Raw genomic sequence first — 15,323 nt, 5'->3', positions numbered from 1 at the left:
AGTACCTTTTAGATGTACTTTACCCAACACTGCTTGATGGCATTGTGTATCATCTTTCACGCCAAACTTTGTGTAAGAATCTGAAATTGCTGATGATATTTTGCAGGGTAGCACTTCTCTTCTACTGGAACTACGGAGAGGAAAACAAGCGAGTGAAAGCGTTGGAACAGGACCACCTTCAAGAACTTTCCTTCTGGCAGCGGTCTAGGGGAAACGAAAGTAACCCCATGCACGAAGCCAGTAGCTCGATCTTGCCCATGCGTTCACCTGTTCCTCTCACCTTGCTTTCTTGTTGTTGTTGTTGTTTTTTTGTTTTGTTTTTATTTACTGCGCTCAAACCGTGGCAAGGGCTATGCTCTTGATACGGTATTGCATCCCGAAGGGGATCCAAAATTGTACAGGTTGTCTCAAATAGTGGCCAGGCTCTTTAAATCGACCGAACAAATCAGTTTCTTAACCTATCGCGCTACGATTTTGTGCATCGTTGCTCGCAGGTGGTGCAATTTTTTATAAAATTTGCAAAGAGTAAACTTACCTGAGGAAAAACAAAAAAAGAAGAAGAAAAAGGCTTAACTCCTATGGAAACGCAGCGAAGCCACCCGTCTTCAAACAATAGGCCGCCATTTGTTTGAAGAGCGGTGGCTCCGCTGCGTTCCCATAGGAGTAAAGCCTTTTTTTTTTTTTTACTTTTTCCTCAGATAAGTTCGCTCTTTGCAAATGTTATAGAAAATATGCTCTACCTGTGGGCAACGCTGCACTATATCGTACCACTATATGTTAAGAAACCGATTTTTACGGTCGATATAAAGAACGTGGCCGCTATTTGAGACGCTCTGTATTTAATTACAATCGTACGCGTATAATGAATACGTATTCTCAAGTTTGATACAATCGACATGTACCATTTCTAATTGTAATTGAATATCATATACAAAAGTAATCTAAATCTTAAATACATATTACGAGTGTTTGTTTCCATCCCCGCGTCTGTTCACGGTTAGTATTCTTTAAGTCAACGTATTTTTCTTTATATTTCTTCTCGGCAACGCCCGAAGATAGGACGGGGGACCATTGCGATAACCCGTCCCACAATGTCAAGCTGTGCATGTTCCTGTACTTGATCTGTCACACTTCCGATGGCTCTCCGGTCGAGCACTATATTCAGTTTCAGCTTACGATGAATCGTAGCGGACGCTAGATGCAAGCCACCAGAGCCAATTCGATGTCGTGCGAGTATCGCGTGACCTTCGGGAGAAGCGCAACAACGTGCAGGGTGCGTGGTCACGTGATACATTAGCATCGCTGGATTGGCTGGGAGGTCTCGTAGCGTACACGCCGTGGTTCATCATAAGAAGCTGAACATATCTGGCTGTGGCTATGCTCTATCCAGGTCCCTACATTACCTGAAACGCGTCACCGACTGCCGAACTTAATATGTAGTATTTAAATAGTCTCCTCGATTTCCGGCTCGTGACGACGCAGTTTGCGTAACGCTGGATCGTCGCATTACGCCGGTGACGACGTCACAACTGTGTAATGTCCCGTTGCACAACTCTGTGTATTGACGACGCTACGACGCCGACTCTGTGAAATCGAACCCTCGCTCACCGTTTGCGACGAAGGTGTCGTTGGTGTTGTCTTCGGATTTTTTGAAGTAGGGCAGAACCTCGTCGAAAGACCAGCCCGTGGCCCCTCCCGCGGCCCAGTTATCGTAGTCCCTCCGGTTGCCTCGGTTGTAAATCATGTAGTTCAGAACACTCCCGCCGCCCAGCACCTTGCCCTGAGCGATGGCGCATTTCTGGAGAAAAAACGAAACAGGACTGACTTTTGAACAAATGACTGCCAGGCACAACACGCTACAGAGGAAAAAAAAAAAAAGAAACAAATCGAGCACTCCATGGAGGGAGGGGGCCAGGGTGACTTTTCCCATATCCCGTATACCCCCGGTATCATGTACGATTTCAATTTAAAGCAAGTTAAAAACCGTCCTAAAAATGTTGATGTATATAGACAAACCGCACGGAAGCCTCTGCGTTTCGATGAAAGACTTAGTTTCTTAAAAACCTCAAATAAGCCATGCTCTGTGGCTAAAAGTCAAGTCAAATTGGACGTTTTAGTGTTTATACAGCGTAAGGTCGGCCTGCCAGGATGGAGTGACACTGGTTTACACTGTAGGTGAGCAATATTGCCAGTGCAGTACGACTGCTAACCTGGGGTTTTAAACGTGCTCACGCAGTAGTGATACACGACCGCACGCCGGTATAGGAGGTATTCAACGCCATATTTGAGGGTGATGTTTAGAGCGCATGCTCAGAACGAGCTCACATTAATAGCCTGCTAAAGCCGACAACCTTGATGGTGCTAAATGCACGCTCCAAAAGAACTGCGGAAGCTCGCCGTCAGCACGCGCTCAGCAGCAGCGCACACGGATATGGCCGCTAGTGAATACTCCCTATACGATGCTAACCTAGGGTGCCTTCATGTGCGCTTTGCTTAGGGTGGAGACATCTCGCCATTTTGTCCCACGCTTTTATTTTCATTTTTTGTTCAGAAGCGCGTGAAAGAGCGTGTCCCTGCACGCGTTTGTGGCGCTGACTGTGCTCTGGCGACATTTTGTTTTCGTCGATTTCTTTGTATTTTCTCCGTGAGCGCGAGCTGTCGGCATCGGGTACTACAAAGGGTGGCATCACCCTAAACAGAAGGACATTGAGGCACCCTATGCTAACCCAGATCGAGACGGGCAGGGGTGGGGTTCGAGCCCAGGATCCCTGGGTTCTGCAGCGCGAACTTTCGCTCCACGCGCGTCCAGCTGGGTGTGCGCTTTGGCTAACCGTCGGCTGCCTCTGAGATTCTTGCATTCAGCCTTGTGTGTTTGTCCCATTTTGTAGTCTGTTCATCTCCTGTATATTTCGTGTGTGTGTGCTTCTCTTTTTAATTCTACCCCGTTTGACGACTTCTATTGTTTGTTTAATTTAACTGTAAAAATGATTCGTGCGATCCTCTGGTGGCCAGTCTATATCTCTTCATTCGATTGAAAGCGATTTCATTTTTGTAATTAACTTCGCGTTCCCCTTTTACTTTTATGAATCCAATATTTTGGGACGCAAATCAATTGGCATCGCTTTCTATACTCGTATTCACCTTAAGAACCGCAGAGAAAAAAAGTCCAGTTCCTCCCGTATCGTTACTAATTTCCTTCGTGTGTTGAATTAATATTATTAGTTGCATCTTTGATTAGCTTTATGTTATTTTATGAAGACTTACACGTTTACAAATCCAAAATCATCACTTCTTCCTTCGACAACAGAATCTTGTAAGCCTCCGGTTGCGCATGAATGATGCACGAAACGTGTTTTTTTTTTTCTTGATCTTACAAAAAGTATAGTGGTTTAAACGGGTGTCGCGTCGGGTGTCCACTTCCTTCTTCACCTTACAATTATTTCCTTCTCCAACTCTTTGTCCCGTGAAAGGAATTGCCTTGTGCACATATGGTGAATGACAATTGAGTCTATCTTTTTATTCCACCCGGAAATATACTTTTCCTTTTCATTTTTTTAGCAACAATCGTACAAGGGCTAACAAATATCCTCCTCTCATCAACGTGCAAAAACGATTGAAACCACGTGATTGACAAATAGTTACTTACTGAGCTCCGTCACACACATTTTTGCGCAGCGCTGAAAAAGACACAGGCGGCGCGCGCACCTTATAAAATAACCGCACTATAGTATAGTGACGGTAAGGGTGTTAACTGACATTCTGACGTCTAGGTCACGTGAGCAATATAGCCGCATATTACGATATATTGCTTATATGACCTTTGTCCCGTGACGCCATGGGACATGACCTGGGTGTCGGCAAAGCGGCGCTAGTCAAGGGGAACTCGTTGTTAAGCGTAACGTGTTTTTTTTTTTTTAATGAAATTTACTTTTGTAGTTGGTTTCTCGAATGTGTGTTAACATGGAATGATAATCTTTTCCCCTGTTGGCGGCATAGCCTCGCTCTTCCCTTCACGTCACCAGTGTCAGTGTTGCTTGCGGAACACCTACACCGAGACTGGGGTGGAACAAACGGCAGAAGGGAACGGAATCGTCAAACCGTATACCTGGTCCTCCATTGCGAAGCCGCAGTGCTCTTGAGACTCCGACAGGAAGGCCCAGTCGATGTCCGTGTGGTGGTTGATGGTGGTGAAGAGCGGGACGTCGGTGACGGTGTCTTCGAGACCCCCGGCTTCCAGGAGCAGCACTTTCGTGGACGCGTCGCTGGACAGTCGGTTAGCGAGAACCGACCCCGCCGAGCCTCCCCCGACTGCAACACGAAGGCACCATGGGCTACTTTTATGACACGAGCCTAATGAGACGTTCGTTGGAACGGTTCACACGAAAATATGTGAAGGCCATAGACCTTTTTTTCAAACCGGCGTGAAAAATAATTGAGGTTGTATGGATATTTAGACAGCGTGTAGTTGGTCAGCCATTTCAAAGTTGCGACGAGTCACTCGCTGTAGATGAGAAATTTAGCTAGTGCGGGACAACCGCGAACCTAGGGGTATTTAACGTGCACCATGCAGTAGTGGTACACGTCTGCACGCCGGTACGATGCCCATCCAGATCGAAACGGGCAGGGGTGGGGATTGAACCTAAGATTCCTGGGTTGTGCAGCGCGAGTTTTCGCCCCACGTGCTCCGAGCTGGTGTGCGCTAGCCCACTCGGCCATCGTTACTGGCTCCAGTAACGTTACTTGCTTCAGTAACGTTACTTGCTTCAGTAACGTTACACTTGGCCACCGATCTCCCTTCGAATCCACTATTCTTTGTTCTCCCTGTGTTTTTTTGTTTTTTTTTAATTTACCTACTTGATCATAAACTAACTGGCCCGAACTGCCACTTTATTTACGAATTTAGACAGTACAGTATGGCTGCTAGCCTTGGGGTTTTAACGTGCACCTCGCAGTAGTGACACACGACATAACACTGACTATGCAATGCAAAACTAAGTCACCCTCTTCATTTTAGTGTTAGAAAAAAAGAATAAGAAGCTTATAGCAATATTTACTAGGGCTGGACAATTGATCGATTAAACTACCGATTAATCGATTCATGCTTTAATCGGGATTAACGTTTTGACCGGTTAATCGGTAAACGTTTGACGAACCAAAAGAAAGTCAAAATTACACGCTTTCACCGCAGAGACGCGGACGAGCACAGATGTATGAAGGGCAAACCTCGCGTATTTGCAAGTCCTGCAAGGCAAGAAGGTTACGCTTGTCCCGTCCACTTCAACGCCGTTCGAGTGTTCGTTTAGGACAGCGGAGGCTTTTGTAAACAGTCTAAGGAGGTCCCTCTGCTGGAGAGTACCAACGAACGTCTTTGCTTCGTGCAGCTGAAGTAATAATTTGTGTGTCTTTGAACTGTTCTTAACTACACATCGAAGTTTATTCATAAGCTAAATTGTATATTGCGCTGTTTATCACAACTGAAGCAAAATATATATATATATATATATATATATATATATATATATATATATATATATATATATATATATATATATATATATATATATATATATATATATATATATATATATATATAATCCGACTTTTTTAAATATTATGCGGAGAAATGAACAAGTCCGATTAATCGACTGATTAATCGATTAAAAGCCGCCGATTCATCGGATTAAAACGTTTAATCGACGCCCGGAACTAATTGTGTATTCGCTAATTATTTAGCTCTATAATTAACCCATGACAATAATCGGTTGCTCTAGAATCCCGAGCGCAGTAAATATGTCGGCAAAGCAACCCTTTGAACATGCATTATTACATTAATATTTTTTATAAGATAAAGATGACCGCCATGGCGACCCACGGATGTGAAAAAAAAAGGCAGATGGACGTCATCGACCTAATTATCTCAAATAGTCAGTAGTAAACAATGTAACAGCATTACTAAACAAACTAGATAGGCTTCACACTGATTCTAATACAGTGCCTCGAAATTGAATTAATTATTTATAAAACAATACATTTAATATAATTTATTAATTTTGTTTTAATTTGTTACAATGTTAAGACGGAAAGTTGGGCTAGTTCGTTGTACGTTCTTGAAGTTACGCCATGTCCTGTTTGCATCTATTTTCTTCTGTCCCCGTCTCTTGGCGTTTTTGCTTCAACTCTATGAAACGTATACGGTGTAATGCTTTTTATGCTAGCTATTAAAGTTGTAGTACGGTACAACAAACTTCTTATAATCATTGGATTGTAGTAATCATCGAATCATTAAATATAATAATTTAAATTTTAGTAAAGTACACTGCGAACGATGTTCGTTGTGCCATGCCATCGTGCTTACTTGCCTTTTTTTTTTAACTTGCAGTGGTTAATGGAGTGTAGAACAATATATTTATCGGAAAATAAACTTTGAACTATCACCTTTAAACGCCTTCTGCAATTTACAGCTCGAGCACTTTCCGCCCAAGCTAGAAAGAGTTAGTTGCGCCCTCCATCCCGGCAGCTTTCGAAGAGACGTTTTATAATGACTGTTTCTTTGGCACGTAGGAAAGCAGCTCCCCGTGTTTATTGCGTTAATAAAGGAAATCTTGACCCGGGCGTAATCTTGCGTATACGCTCGCCGCATAAGTCCTTGGATTTCCCACCGCCCGTCCCTCTGTCCTTCGCCCGCCGCACGGGTCCTTTGCGCTAGCCGGTGTTTTCTCAATGCTTGGATTCGCTCGTTCATTTTTCCGTATTGCTCTCGAGGGACAAACACGTCAAACATAAAAAAAAAAAAAAACAGAGTGCACGTTGCGTTAGGTTGACCTGTCTCTCGGCTCTAAACGAGCTTGAATGACTTGATCACTCTGCTATGGCAGTACCAGCTAGATAACAAGGCCTCATTGTTAAATAGTTAACGTCACTTGAAGAGGCAAACGCTGGGAACTAATTGGACAGGAGTACTGTGTCGGTGTTCGGTTCAATTCGTCCCCCGTGTTCGCCTCATTATGTGACCTTGAAAACTGAGCCCTCTGGTTTTGTTGTCAGGAGGTGTGCAGCTGGCTATGCGCATTTGTGGAAGAGGTGGGGCTAAGTGGAAGGGCGTTCGTGTGGTCACTCTCGGGTCGTCCTTGACCGGAGTCGCTCTTGCACAAAGGCCGCCGTAAGCAGTCGGCCGTCCGTGACCGAGATAATGACTCAAATTAGTTCAGGCTGTGGCCGCGAGCTTTTTTTCCCTTCAATCGTAAAACTTCCGGCTTCGTTACCGAGACGGACAGTGCGTTCTATATCAGAGGGAATGTGTCAAACTGAAATTACCTATATTTCCGTTCACACTGAATCCGAACGCCGCCACCGCTACGACCTTATCGGGCCAATCAAGGAGCTTTCGGATTCGGTTTGCCCATTTTGCCTTTAAACTTTTCGCGTATAAATACTTGAAGACTTTCCGAGCCCACCTGGTATAATCCCTTTTAGTTAACATTTTGTTTTTTTAATTTGAATTTACTAGTTGCCTCTCTGCTCTCCACAGACGACCAGCCCACGTCCCCCCGCACTCCCTCATTCGGTGTGTTCCCGTGCGCTCCCGGTGCCAACCTTTCCAGGCTCCTTTGTCGAATTTGCAATCCTGACTGAACCTCCGCAGTCATACGAAGTACACCATTTTCAAAAGACAGTCCTGGCACCATTATTTATTTTGATATGCCCCTGAGCACTTTGTATTTATTACAATTTCATAGGGCATTGCAATTCATAATAACTTAATTTCTTTTCCCTTCAATTTTATTCGTGCTGCTCTGATATTTCCTTCCTTCATGGAACCGTACTCTCAGATATTTGTATTTTCTACATGATCTATTTCAAGGTCTTGTACTTTCAGCGGTTCCCTCTTTTAGCCGTTAAAGTACATTACTCCAACCTTGTCACAACTTAAGCTCACGCCCAAGCTGTCCCCTTCCTTTCTATATATTCCAGTTAGTTTCTCTAAGGTATCGCACTTATCTGCAATAAGTAATATATGTCGTCTGCGTACATTAGTCCCGGAATTACTTGTATTACTTTTTTTTTGTCCTTCCAAAATAACTTGTTACATCAAAACCTAAATATTTGGATTGGATTTGGATTTAGATATGCGGCTAACCCCTTTGTAACGGGGATCCCAGCGTACTAGATCTAGCCAAATTTATCTGTTATTTTCTTCTTGGTTTTTCTTCCACCACTGCTCCCGATTATGGTTGCCAGCTGCCAGTGTCGGTGACACTGGCAGCTGCCGTTAGCCCCCCTCTTACCCCTCTCCTCGTCCCTCCAAGAAAATAAAAAAAAAAAAAAGATTAATTTTCGAGAAAGGTATTTGGTGGAGGTGCTTTGGGGGCTAATTTATCTAATACAGTATGTATAAAGTACACAGTATCGCAAGAACAGTCAATAAACGTTCGAACCAATCACAGCTTAAGAAACGTTTGGGTGACTTATTGTGTTCCATCTTCTTTCTTCATTTATTCTTCGAAGTTCTCGTTCGCCGATGCAGCAATGTAATTGGCTGCGGAGCTTTAATTATCGTCGCTGACAGGATAAGAAGTGAGTTGAAGCTCCACCTCTAGCCCGCGCTTCTTGCCTTTCAGTGTGCTTCGGATGCATGTGCGACCAAGGGTTACCAAAGGCAGGAAGCTCGAGATGGAGGCGGAGCGCGCCTTGAATTCTTAGCCTGGCACCGACTATGGGTGCTCGAGATTCAGCATGGCTAGCGGTTGTTAAGCTATAAGCATCTATATTATGGATCTCAAATTTATGAGAACAAAACAACTAAAGGTAGTTGAAGTTGGTGGCCCTGAAATGATATCTTGTAAGAACCTCGGAGTGACCGACGAAATTCCGATAAATGGTCGATACTTCACCTTGGTCGAGTTGGTGGTTTATGCTTACACTTCACAACGCACAAGACAAACGCACTTGGAAAGTTCACTCACACACAAAAAAGAACACTCGCACTACGCTGACTCTCAATTCTGGTTTGTATTGTGCTTTCTCTTCATCTTCTTTTATTCTTATATATAAAGAACTAATTCAAGCTACAGCGGATATAACTAGGTAACTTTTCCTAAATAGTTTAACTCTTTTTTTATTTCAGAAGGCTATCGAAGGGGTACTAACACGCAAGCTACCTAGCGCGACAATGTTAGCAGTTTCTATGATTTCTCGCGTAAGCTTGTTCCTGCTCAGTACGGTGCCTGTTGGCCAGAAGTGGAAAACACCCGCAATCTCAGATTCCTAAATGTCCTGAATCGGCCTTGATGGCGTTTTTATTGTGTTCCCGAAGTAGGTCCTTGAGACATCGTCCTGTTTGTTAAATGTTACAGCTTTCCATAGAAAAGGGAAAAGAATAAATCACCCCCTCTGTGCAAGGAACAAAAGGGCCGTACAACCTTCATTAGGTCTTCATAATTGACCTCCAAAAGAATGAATAGTTTGGTGCATTCCTGAAACTCAGGTTTGTGTAGCGAAACTTGCCCATTCAATGACGAGTGGTTGAATCCCCCTTAATGGGACCATAAAATGATTTCGCCACTTCTTCCTCATTTAGTTTTAACCGTCAACTCAAAGGCGAAATGAAAAATCGCGTGGTGGTGACGTGCCTGGGCACAGGATGTGATTAGCGTGCCTTCATGTGCGCTTTGTTGCTTACGACATCTCGCCATTTTGTTCCGAACGCTTATTTTACAGCGAAGCTGTTTATGGCTTCGTTCCGTGGATTTCCGTGGATGGTTCCGTGGATTTTTCGTGCGCGTGACCAAAAACTCTACGCTCGTACCGCCGCACGCGCCTCACACGTACGTCTTCCTCGTATAAAAGGTTCGCAGTAAATAACCAAAATAAAACGTTGACGAATGCGCGTGCAAGACGCCATTTGTTTTGGACCTTTGCTTTAAAACAGTCTCTGCTGCAGTCGCCGGAACTTGCGGCGCGTGGAACACTATTCCCTGCATTCTCCTTGATACTTGGGTAATTTAGCAACAGGTCTATTCAGTAGATTAGTTATTAATAGGCACCATTTTCAAGATCAGTGGACTCTCAGGTAGATAATTAAGGTTTCTCAAAGATTTGCTGCTGCGCGACTCGCGTCGGCCATGTCTACGCTCGCATCGCTCTCTCTTTGTCGTCGTTCCAAGCGCTTCCGTGCCTAGTTTCCTTTATAATATTGTTTATCTAATACTCCAAGGCCTCAAAAATGCGACGCAGCAATATTTAACATATTTGTAATATTTAATTTATATTATGCCGTGTAAACGGAGCGACGGGCCAACGAAAGAATGAAAGCAGACTGACAACTACTACGGTCGAAGTGCATCTTCGTAATTTATGGCATTAATCTGTTGACTCGGAAGAGTCATGACGTGCCTTATAATTGGAAGCAATTAAGCCGTGTGTATATCTGCGTCATCCCCACGTCCATCCTCATTCTTTTCTTTTAATATTACGTCTATGTGTCTAGCAGACTATCTGACGTTCTCTTTTTTTGTTTTAACAGCGAGTATTTTCACATACTAAGAAAACCGCAGTCAACTGCTACAATTCTAACGTTGTTTAAAGTGATAAGAGGTATCTTTCCTACGGGCCGACTGGTACCTTTCCACACTCACCAGCCGAACAAAATATTTTCACGAACGACAATTGATGAGGCGACGAGAACTGAACTGAAGCAAACAAAACGTTTAATGGGGTGAACTCGCGCCCAAAACAAAATAGAAAAAGCCTAGCGTCGCAGGCGTCGATAGCGGCGAAACAACAGGATCGAACGCTGGGCGAGATTGAATCCGGCTCGCCACACAGAGCCCCTTTTGTACATGCTTTGCTTCTGGAACAACCGACAAACCAGGTTCGGCGCGGAGAACATTCTGATCTCAAATAAGCAACAGGGTGCTCGAATTTACCAGAACGCGACATTTACAGAAATAACAAAAAGGTGTGTTTCCGCTCCAACAAGCTAGATGGGCTTAGAACGATAAACTGGTTTCACGTTCACGAGGCAAACGTGACTCCCATTTGGCTGCCGCCATGTTGTACAATTTTGACCACTATACACGTGACTGTACCAAAGCTTGAGGCCTTGACGCAAAACTGAGCCGAGATTTGTAATGCGATCGCTGTAAAAAAAAGGATAAACTTTTTTTTTTTTTTTTTTCAATACTGTTAGCCTCAGAGATAGTGCCTAGCTTTGATAAAGAACCAAAATACAGCACCGCGGCTGACGGCTTCTAGCGGAGGCATTGCGAAGCTGCCCGAGTTTTTTTCGTAAAAGCACATTTTGGACTTAGAACAAACGAAGCATAACTTATCTCGTCGGTACTGTTATTAAAGATCAATAGGCAATTAGTTTTGCGCGGTACTTCGTTAAAATCTTGACGTAAAGCTAGAAGGTCACGTGTCTGGTGGTCAAAAGTGTGTAACATGATGGCGACCAATTGGGGGTCATTTTCAGCTGCCAGTTTATCGCTCTAAGGCCCTCTACTTCGCTGATCCGCTCCCAGGCATCCAACCTCGGCCCCTTTGCGTGAGAACCAAGCAAAATAACTGTTGGGCAAAGGACGCGCTTCCTCGGAGTCGCTTGTGGCAATATACCAGGGGATGGAGAAACAAGAGCGTAATTCCCAATTAAAGGGACCATGAAATTATTTTAAAATCGAGTTTCATCCACCGCACGTCGTAAAAGGTGTGAAAAGAAACACAAAAACACAAAAATAGGGAGCCAAAAAAAATTATTTGCTATAGAACTTTTAAAAGAAAACTGGACTCTTTTGCGCCTTCCTTCCTTCGCCTGTTTACTACGATGCATCCGCGGACATGGAGCACGTCAGCCAAATCCACGTCGCCTATTGGGTAAGAGCCTACCTCACCAGCACCGCGATCGTAAACAATAAATAGCCGGCGAATGTTTCCTAAAAGTTTTGTTAAATAATATTCAGATCCACATTTTGTAGCATAATTAGAGATGTGTGGCGAAAATTGCCAAATTTGATAATGCTGAGAGCCAAGCGCCATCTATCGTGTGGTAAACAAAGCAACTACTGCTTGGTCGCAGTAGGGCAGGGCCGACAGTTACTAAGGTGGCGGCAATCGGCGAACATTTATTTTCTTTGTTTTCCTTCCTCTCAAAACTCTGACTGACAAAACGTTTATTTTTCTACGTGTTCTTCCCGCGCGTGCCGACTTCAAGCAGCAAGAAAACAGTACTTAAAACAGACTACGACGAACAAGAACGCTGGATCCACCGACTCCGACGAAGCGAGCTGCTCCGAATATAGGCCTAGCAGGCATTCCGACTCGGCGCTGCGTTGCTTCGTCGCAAGACCGTCTGCCTACGACCGGCTGGCGTGCTAAATGGAATATGCCCGCGCGACCCTTGTGGACCCTTCCCGTATTATAGTTTGATCACTGACCTCAATTCTAGATTAAGAGGTGAGGTCAATCTCTTCCCCTTGTTTTCCGAGGCAGTGTTGACGAACACTCGTCGAAAAGGGACTCTCGTCGATTCTATCTTCTTGTTTTGTGTGATATAGAGCTGAAATAAACGGATTACCTTCGTAACACGGTATGTACACTTTGTTATTGGTATGCCATTTTTATTCTGACAGACTGCACGTCACTGTCGAGCTATAACAGTTCGTGGGAAGTATACGTACAACCCCGGTCGAACCTTTGCCGAGTGTCGCGTCAGTATCGAGTTGCAATCGTAAAAGAACGGTCCCAAAGCGCTTACAAACAGCGCGAATACAGCACTTCCATCAAGCGCGCGCGTCCGCTCCGAGTGTAAACAGGTATTTACGTGGCTCTTGCTGACACTCGTAGTTCAAACGTATCTTTTTTAACGTCGGCTCGCTCCTGCATCTCCGAGGCCGCGAAAAACGCCATCTACGTCGCTTTGCAAACGACTGACACGGGCCGGCCCTTGACTCGCTGCACTTCCCCACAGGCATACCGGCGTATGGGACTAGTCCCATGCTGTCGCTGTAGCGCAACATATCTCATTGAATTTCGCTCAGCTGCGATGCGGCAATGAGAGGCGCCGATTCAGAAAATACGTCGGTGACATCAGCGCAGTAAAACCTACCGGCGCACCCCAACTCGTCGCCGCTAACGCTCCCATTCTCCTACTGCCGAGAGAACTTCCGGTTCCGGAAACGGCCTACGTCACGGCGTGTTTTGCGGTCAGTTGGAGAGAATGAAAAAGTCGATATTTCAATAATTTTTTGTGTAGAAGTTAATAAACCGAGACGAAAACGGATGCCTGTTCGGCATTCAGTGAACATTGACGGTTTAATGTAAAAGTTATCTGGAAAAAGTAAAAAGGTCATTTCATGGTCCCTTTAAGAAACGTGAGGCGTGGGGACTCATCTTACTGTCGCTTCAACGCCATTAAGATTAATAAATTAGCCAATAAGAAAGCCGAAGAACTAATCACGAACCAAGAAGCGAGACCATAATAAGACAACACAAAGTTTAGAAAGCGCAAGCCAATTGTCTACCACTTGTTCTTGTCTTGCCTTTGCATCGTCCTTGTATTGACTTGTCTTGCCTTGCCTTGTCTACTGTCTTATTCTCGTCTCGCCTTGAGTCCTTTGTACTTTTTGAACTTAGTGCTGTGTAACCACCTGTGTAACCACCTCTCATTTTGTTATGACAAGTCAAGTCCTGTTCTTCTCAAGCTGCCACTTACTACAATGATTAGCACTTCTTAGAGAGCTTAGATTTGAGAAAGAGAGCAACTCAAACCATGGAAAGCATGTTACAATTCAATGGCAGACACCTCCCGCGTAGACTTGTTGCATGTGCGCATGCTTGCGTTATTGCGTGATGAGGAGGTTAGCGGAAGCAGAGGCGGTGGCGCTCAAGCGTTTGCCATCCTCCTCGCACCTTGTATCGCAAACGTGGTGTCCAAATACCAAGTGACTCAGAAGCAGCAGTGCGAACCACTCTCAGTTATAGACGCTTTGCAGCAGCTGTGCATGGGCGCCGCCATAACTGACCTTCAGTTTTTGTTCCCTCTTATTCCGTTCACTTCACTTCAAGATTACCACAGCAGGACAGGTTACTGCCATTTTAGATGCTACTGTGTTCTTGTGCCCAGCATAGGCCCTTGTGAAGACCCGTCAACGCCCGCTTCAGTAGCTCGGCATCTCGGTAAGGCAAGAGAAGGGCGGCTATGGCGGCTCAATCTGGCGCGTGTGTAAAGCGTCTATAGGCGCACGAGCACTTAAATGTTTGCAAGACGATCCACAATCACTTAGACCAAGATGCCAGTTCGCAGAAGGCAGATTATTGGAATGATCTATGAAGATAGTGGTGATGGTGGTGCGTACAAAGGAGCAAGTGGTGGAAGGCTCGCTCAATCGCGCCCCGAAGATAGCGAAGTCGCAAAGATACTTCTCCCCGTGCAAGTGGCGTGAGAGCGAGACTTGGATGGGCCCCCGATTCCCACTGTCCCTCACGTGCGGTTTACTGCGTTATGCGGTTTACTGCGACGGCGACAGATTGCTATATAGAATGCCCATTTTGGAAACTGGTAGTCTTTCTTTCGAACCCTCCAACTAAAGAAATTGTCCACGTCATGCAGCTATTCATTGCATGACCGATTCTCTTTGCTCTTGGCACTCAAGCGGCACGATCAAGTTGACTTGAATGTGCGGAAAACAGAAATGTCACTGTATTCAGTCCATATTGGTCGACTCTTGGTGCGGACTGTGGCGTTAAATAGACAATAGCTAAACCTATTTTATTTATTTATTTTTTAATAAAAGAAGCACGTTTGGTAAAGGCTCATGCGCAGAAATCTATTTTCCGGGTGACTAAGAGGAAATTGCTAAAAGTTGGTCGGGTTACTTTTCCAGCTTCCTGTACAGCTAAAGTTTCCTAACAAAAAAGAGAAAAAAAGCACAATTGCTTTTCTTTTCTTACCACGCAGGACACATTTTTCAGTCATTTAGCGAGTGGAAACAAAGGATTCCTAAAGACGTCAGCTGAATACATCTGCGGCCTCACAAATATTTTTCTAATTTCTCCTCGTACTGAGACTGAATTACAAAGCATTCGTAAGAAGACGTCAAGAGGTGATCTTACGTACGACACTTATAGCGCTCTCCAGACTTTTTTTAAGAAATGTTTAATTCCTGAAAAATTCCACTGGACTTTGTTCATACTACGTACCCAAGCGCAAGAAGAAATTTAAAAAAAAAAACAAGCGCTGGGAACTTAGGTACAAGACAATAGACGCGCTAGCTTCATGTGTATAAAATAGGCAAAAAAGAAATCCTAAGATAAGGCCCTGACGATTG

At 44.5% G+C, this 15,323-nt stretch overlaps 1 protein-coding gene across 1 annotated transcript in view; it reads right to left on the bottom strand.

Moving 5' to 3' along the window:
• The window catches only part of LOC8033376 (glucose dehydrogenase [FAD, quinone]), a 66,438-nt gene that overhangs the window by 31,118 nt on the left and 19,997 nt on the right, over nt 1-15,323 (bottom strand). The window contains exons 3-4 of the mRNA XM_029979186.4: nt 4,106-4,308; nt 1,609-1,798 (exon numbers count right to left, since the gene is read on the bottom strand). Of these exons, the coding sequence (XP_029835046.3) occupies nt 1,609-1,798; nt 4,106-4,308 (393 nt within the window). The remainder of the gene's footprint in view (nt 1-1,608; nt 1,799-4,105; nt 4,309-15,323) is intronic.

The sequence above is a fragment of the Ixodes scapularis genome, unplaced genomic scaffold (assembly GCF_016920785.2).
Source record: "Ixodes scapularis isolate PalLabHiFi unplaced genomic scaffold, ASM1692078v2 PGA_scaffold1__304_contigs__length_218370807, whole genome shotgun sequence".
Classification (NCBI taxonomy): Eukaryota; Metazoa; Arthropoda; class Arachnida; order Ixodida; family Ixodidae; genus Ixodes; species Ixodes scapularis.
The sequence above is the reverse complement of the archived record's forward strand: the minus strand, read 5'-3'. Positions and strand labels throughout refer to the sequence as shown.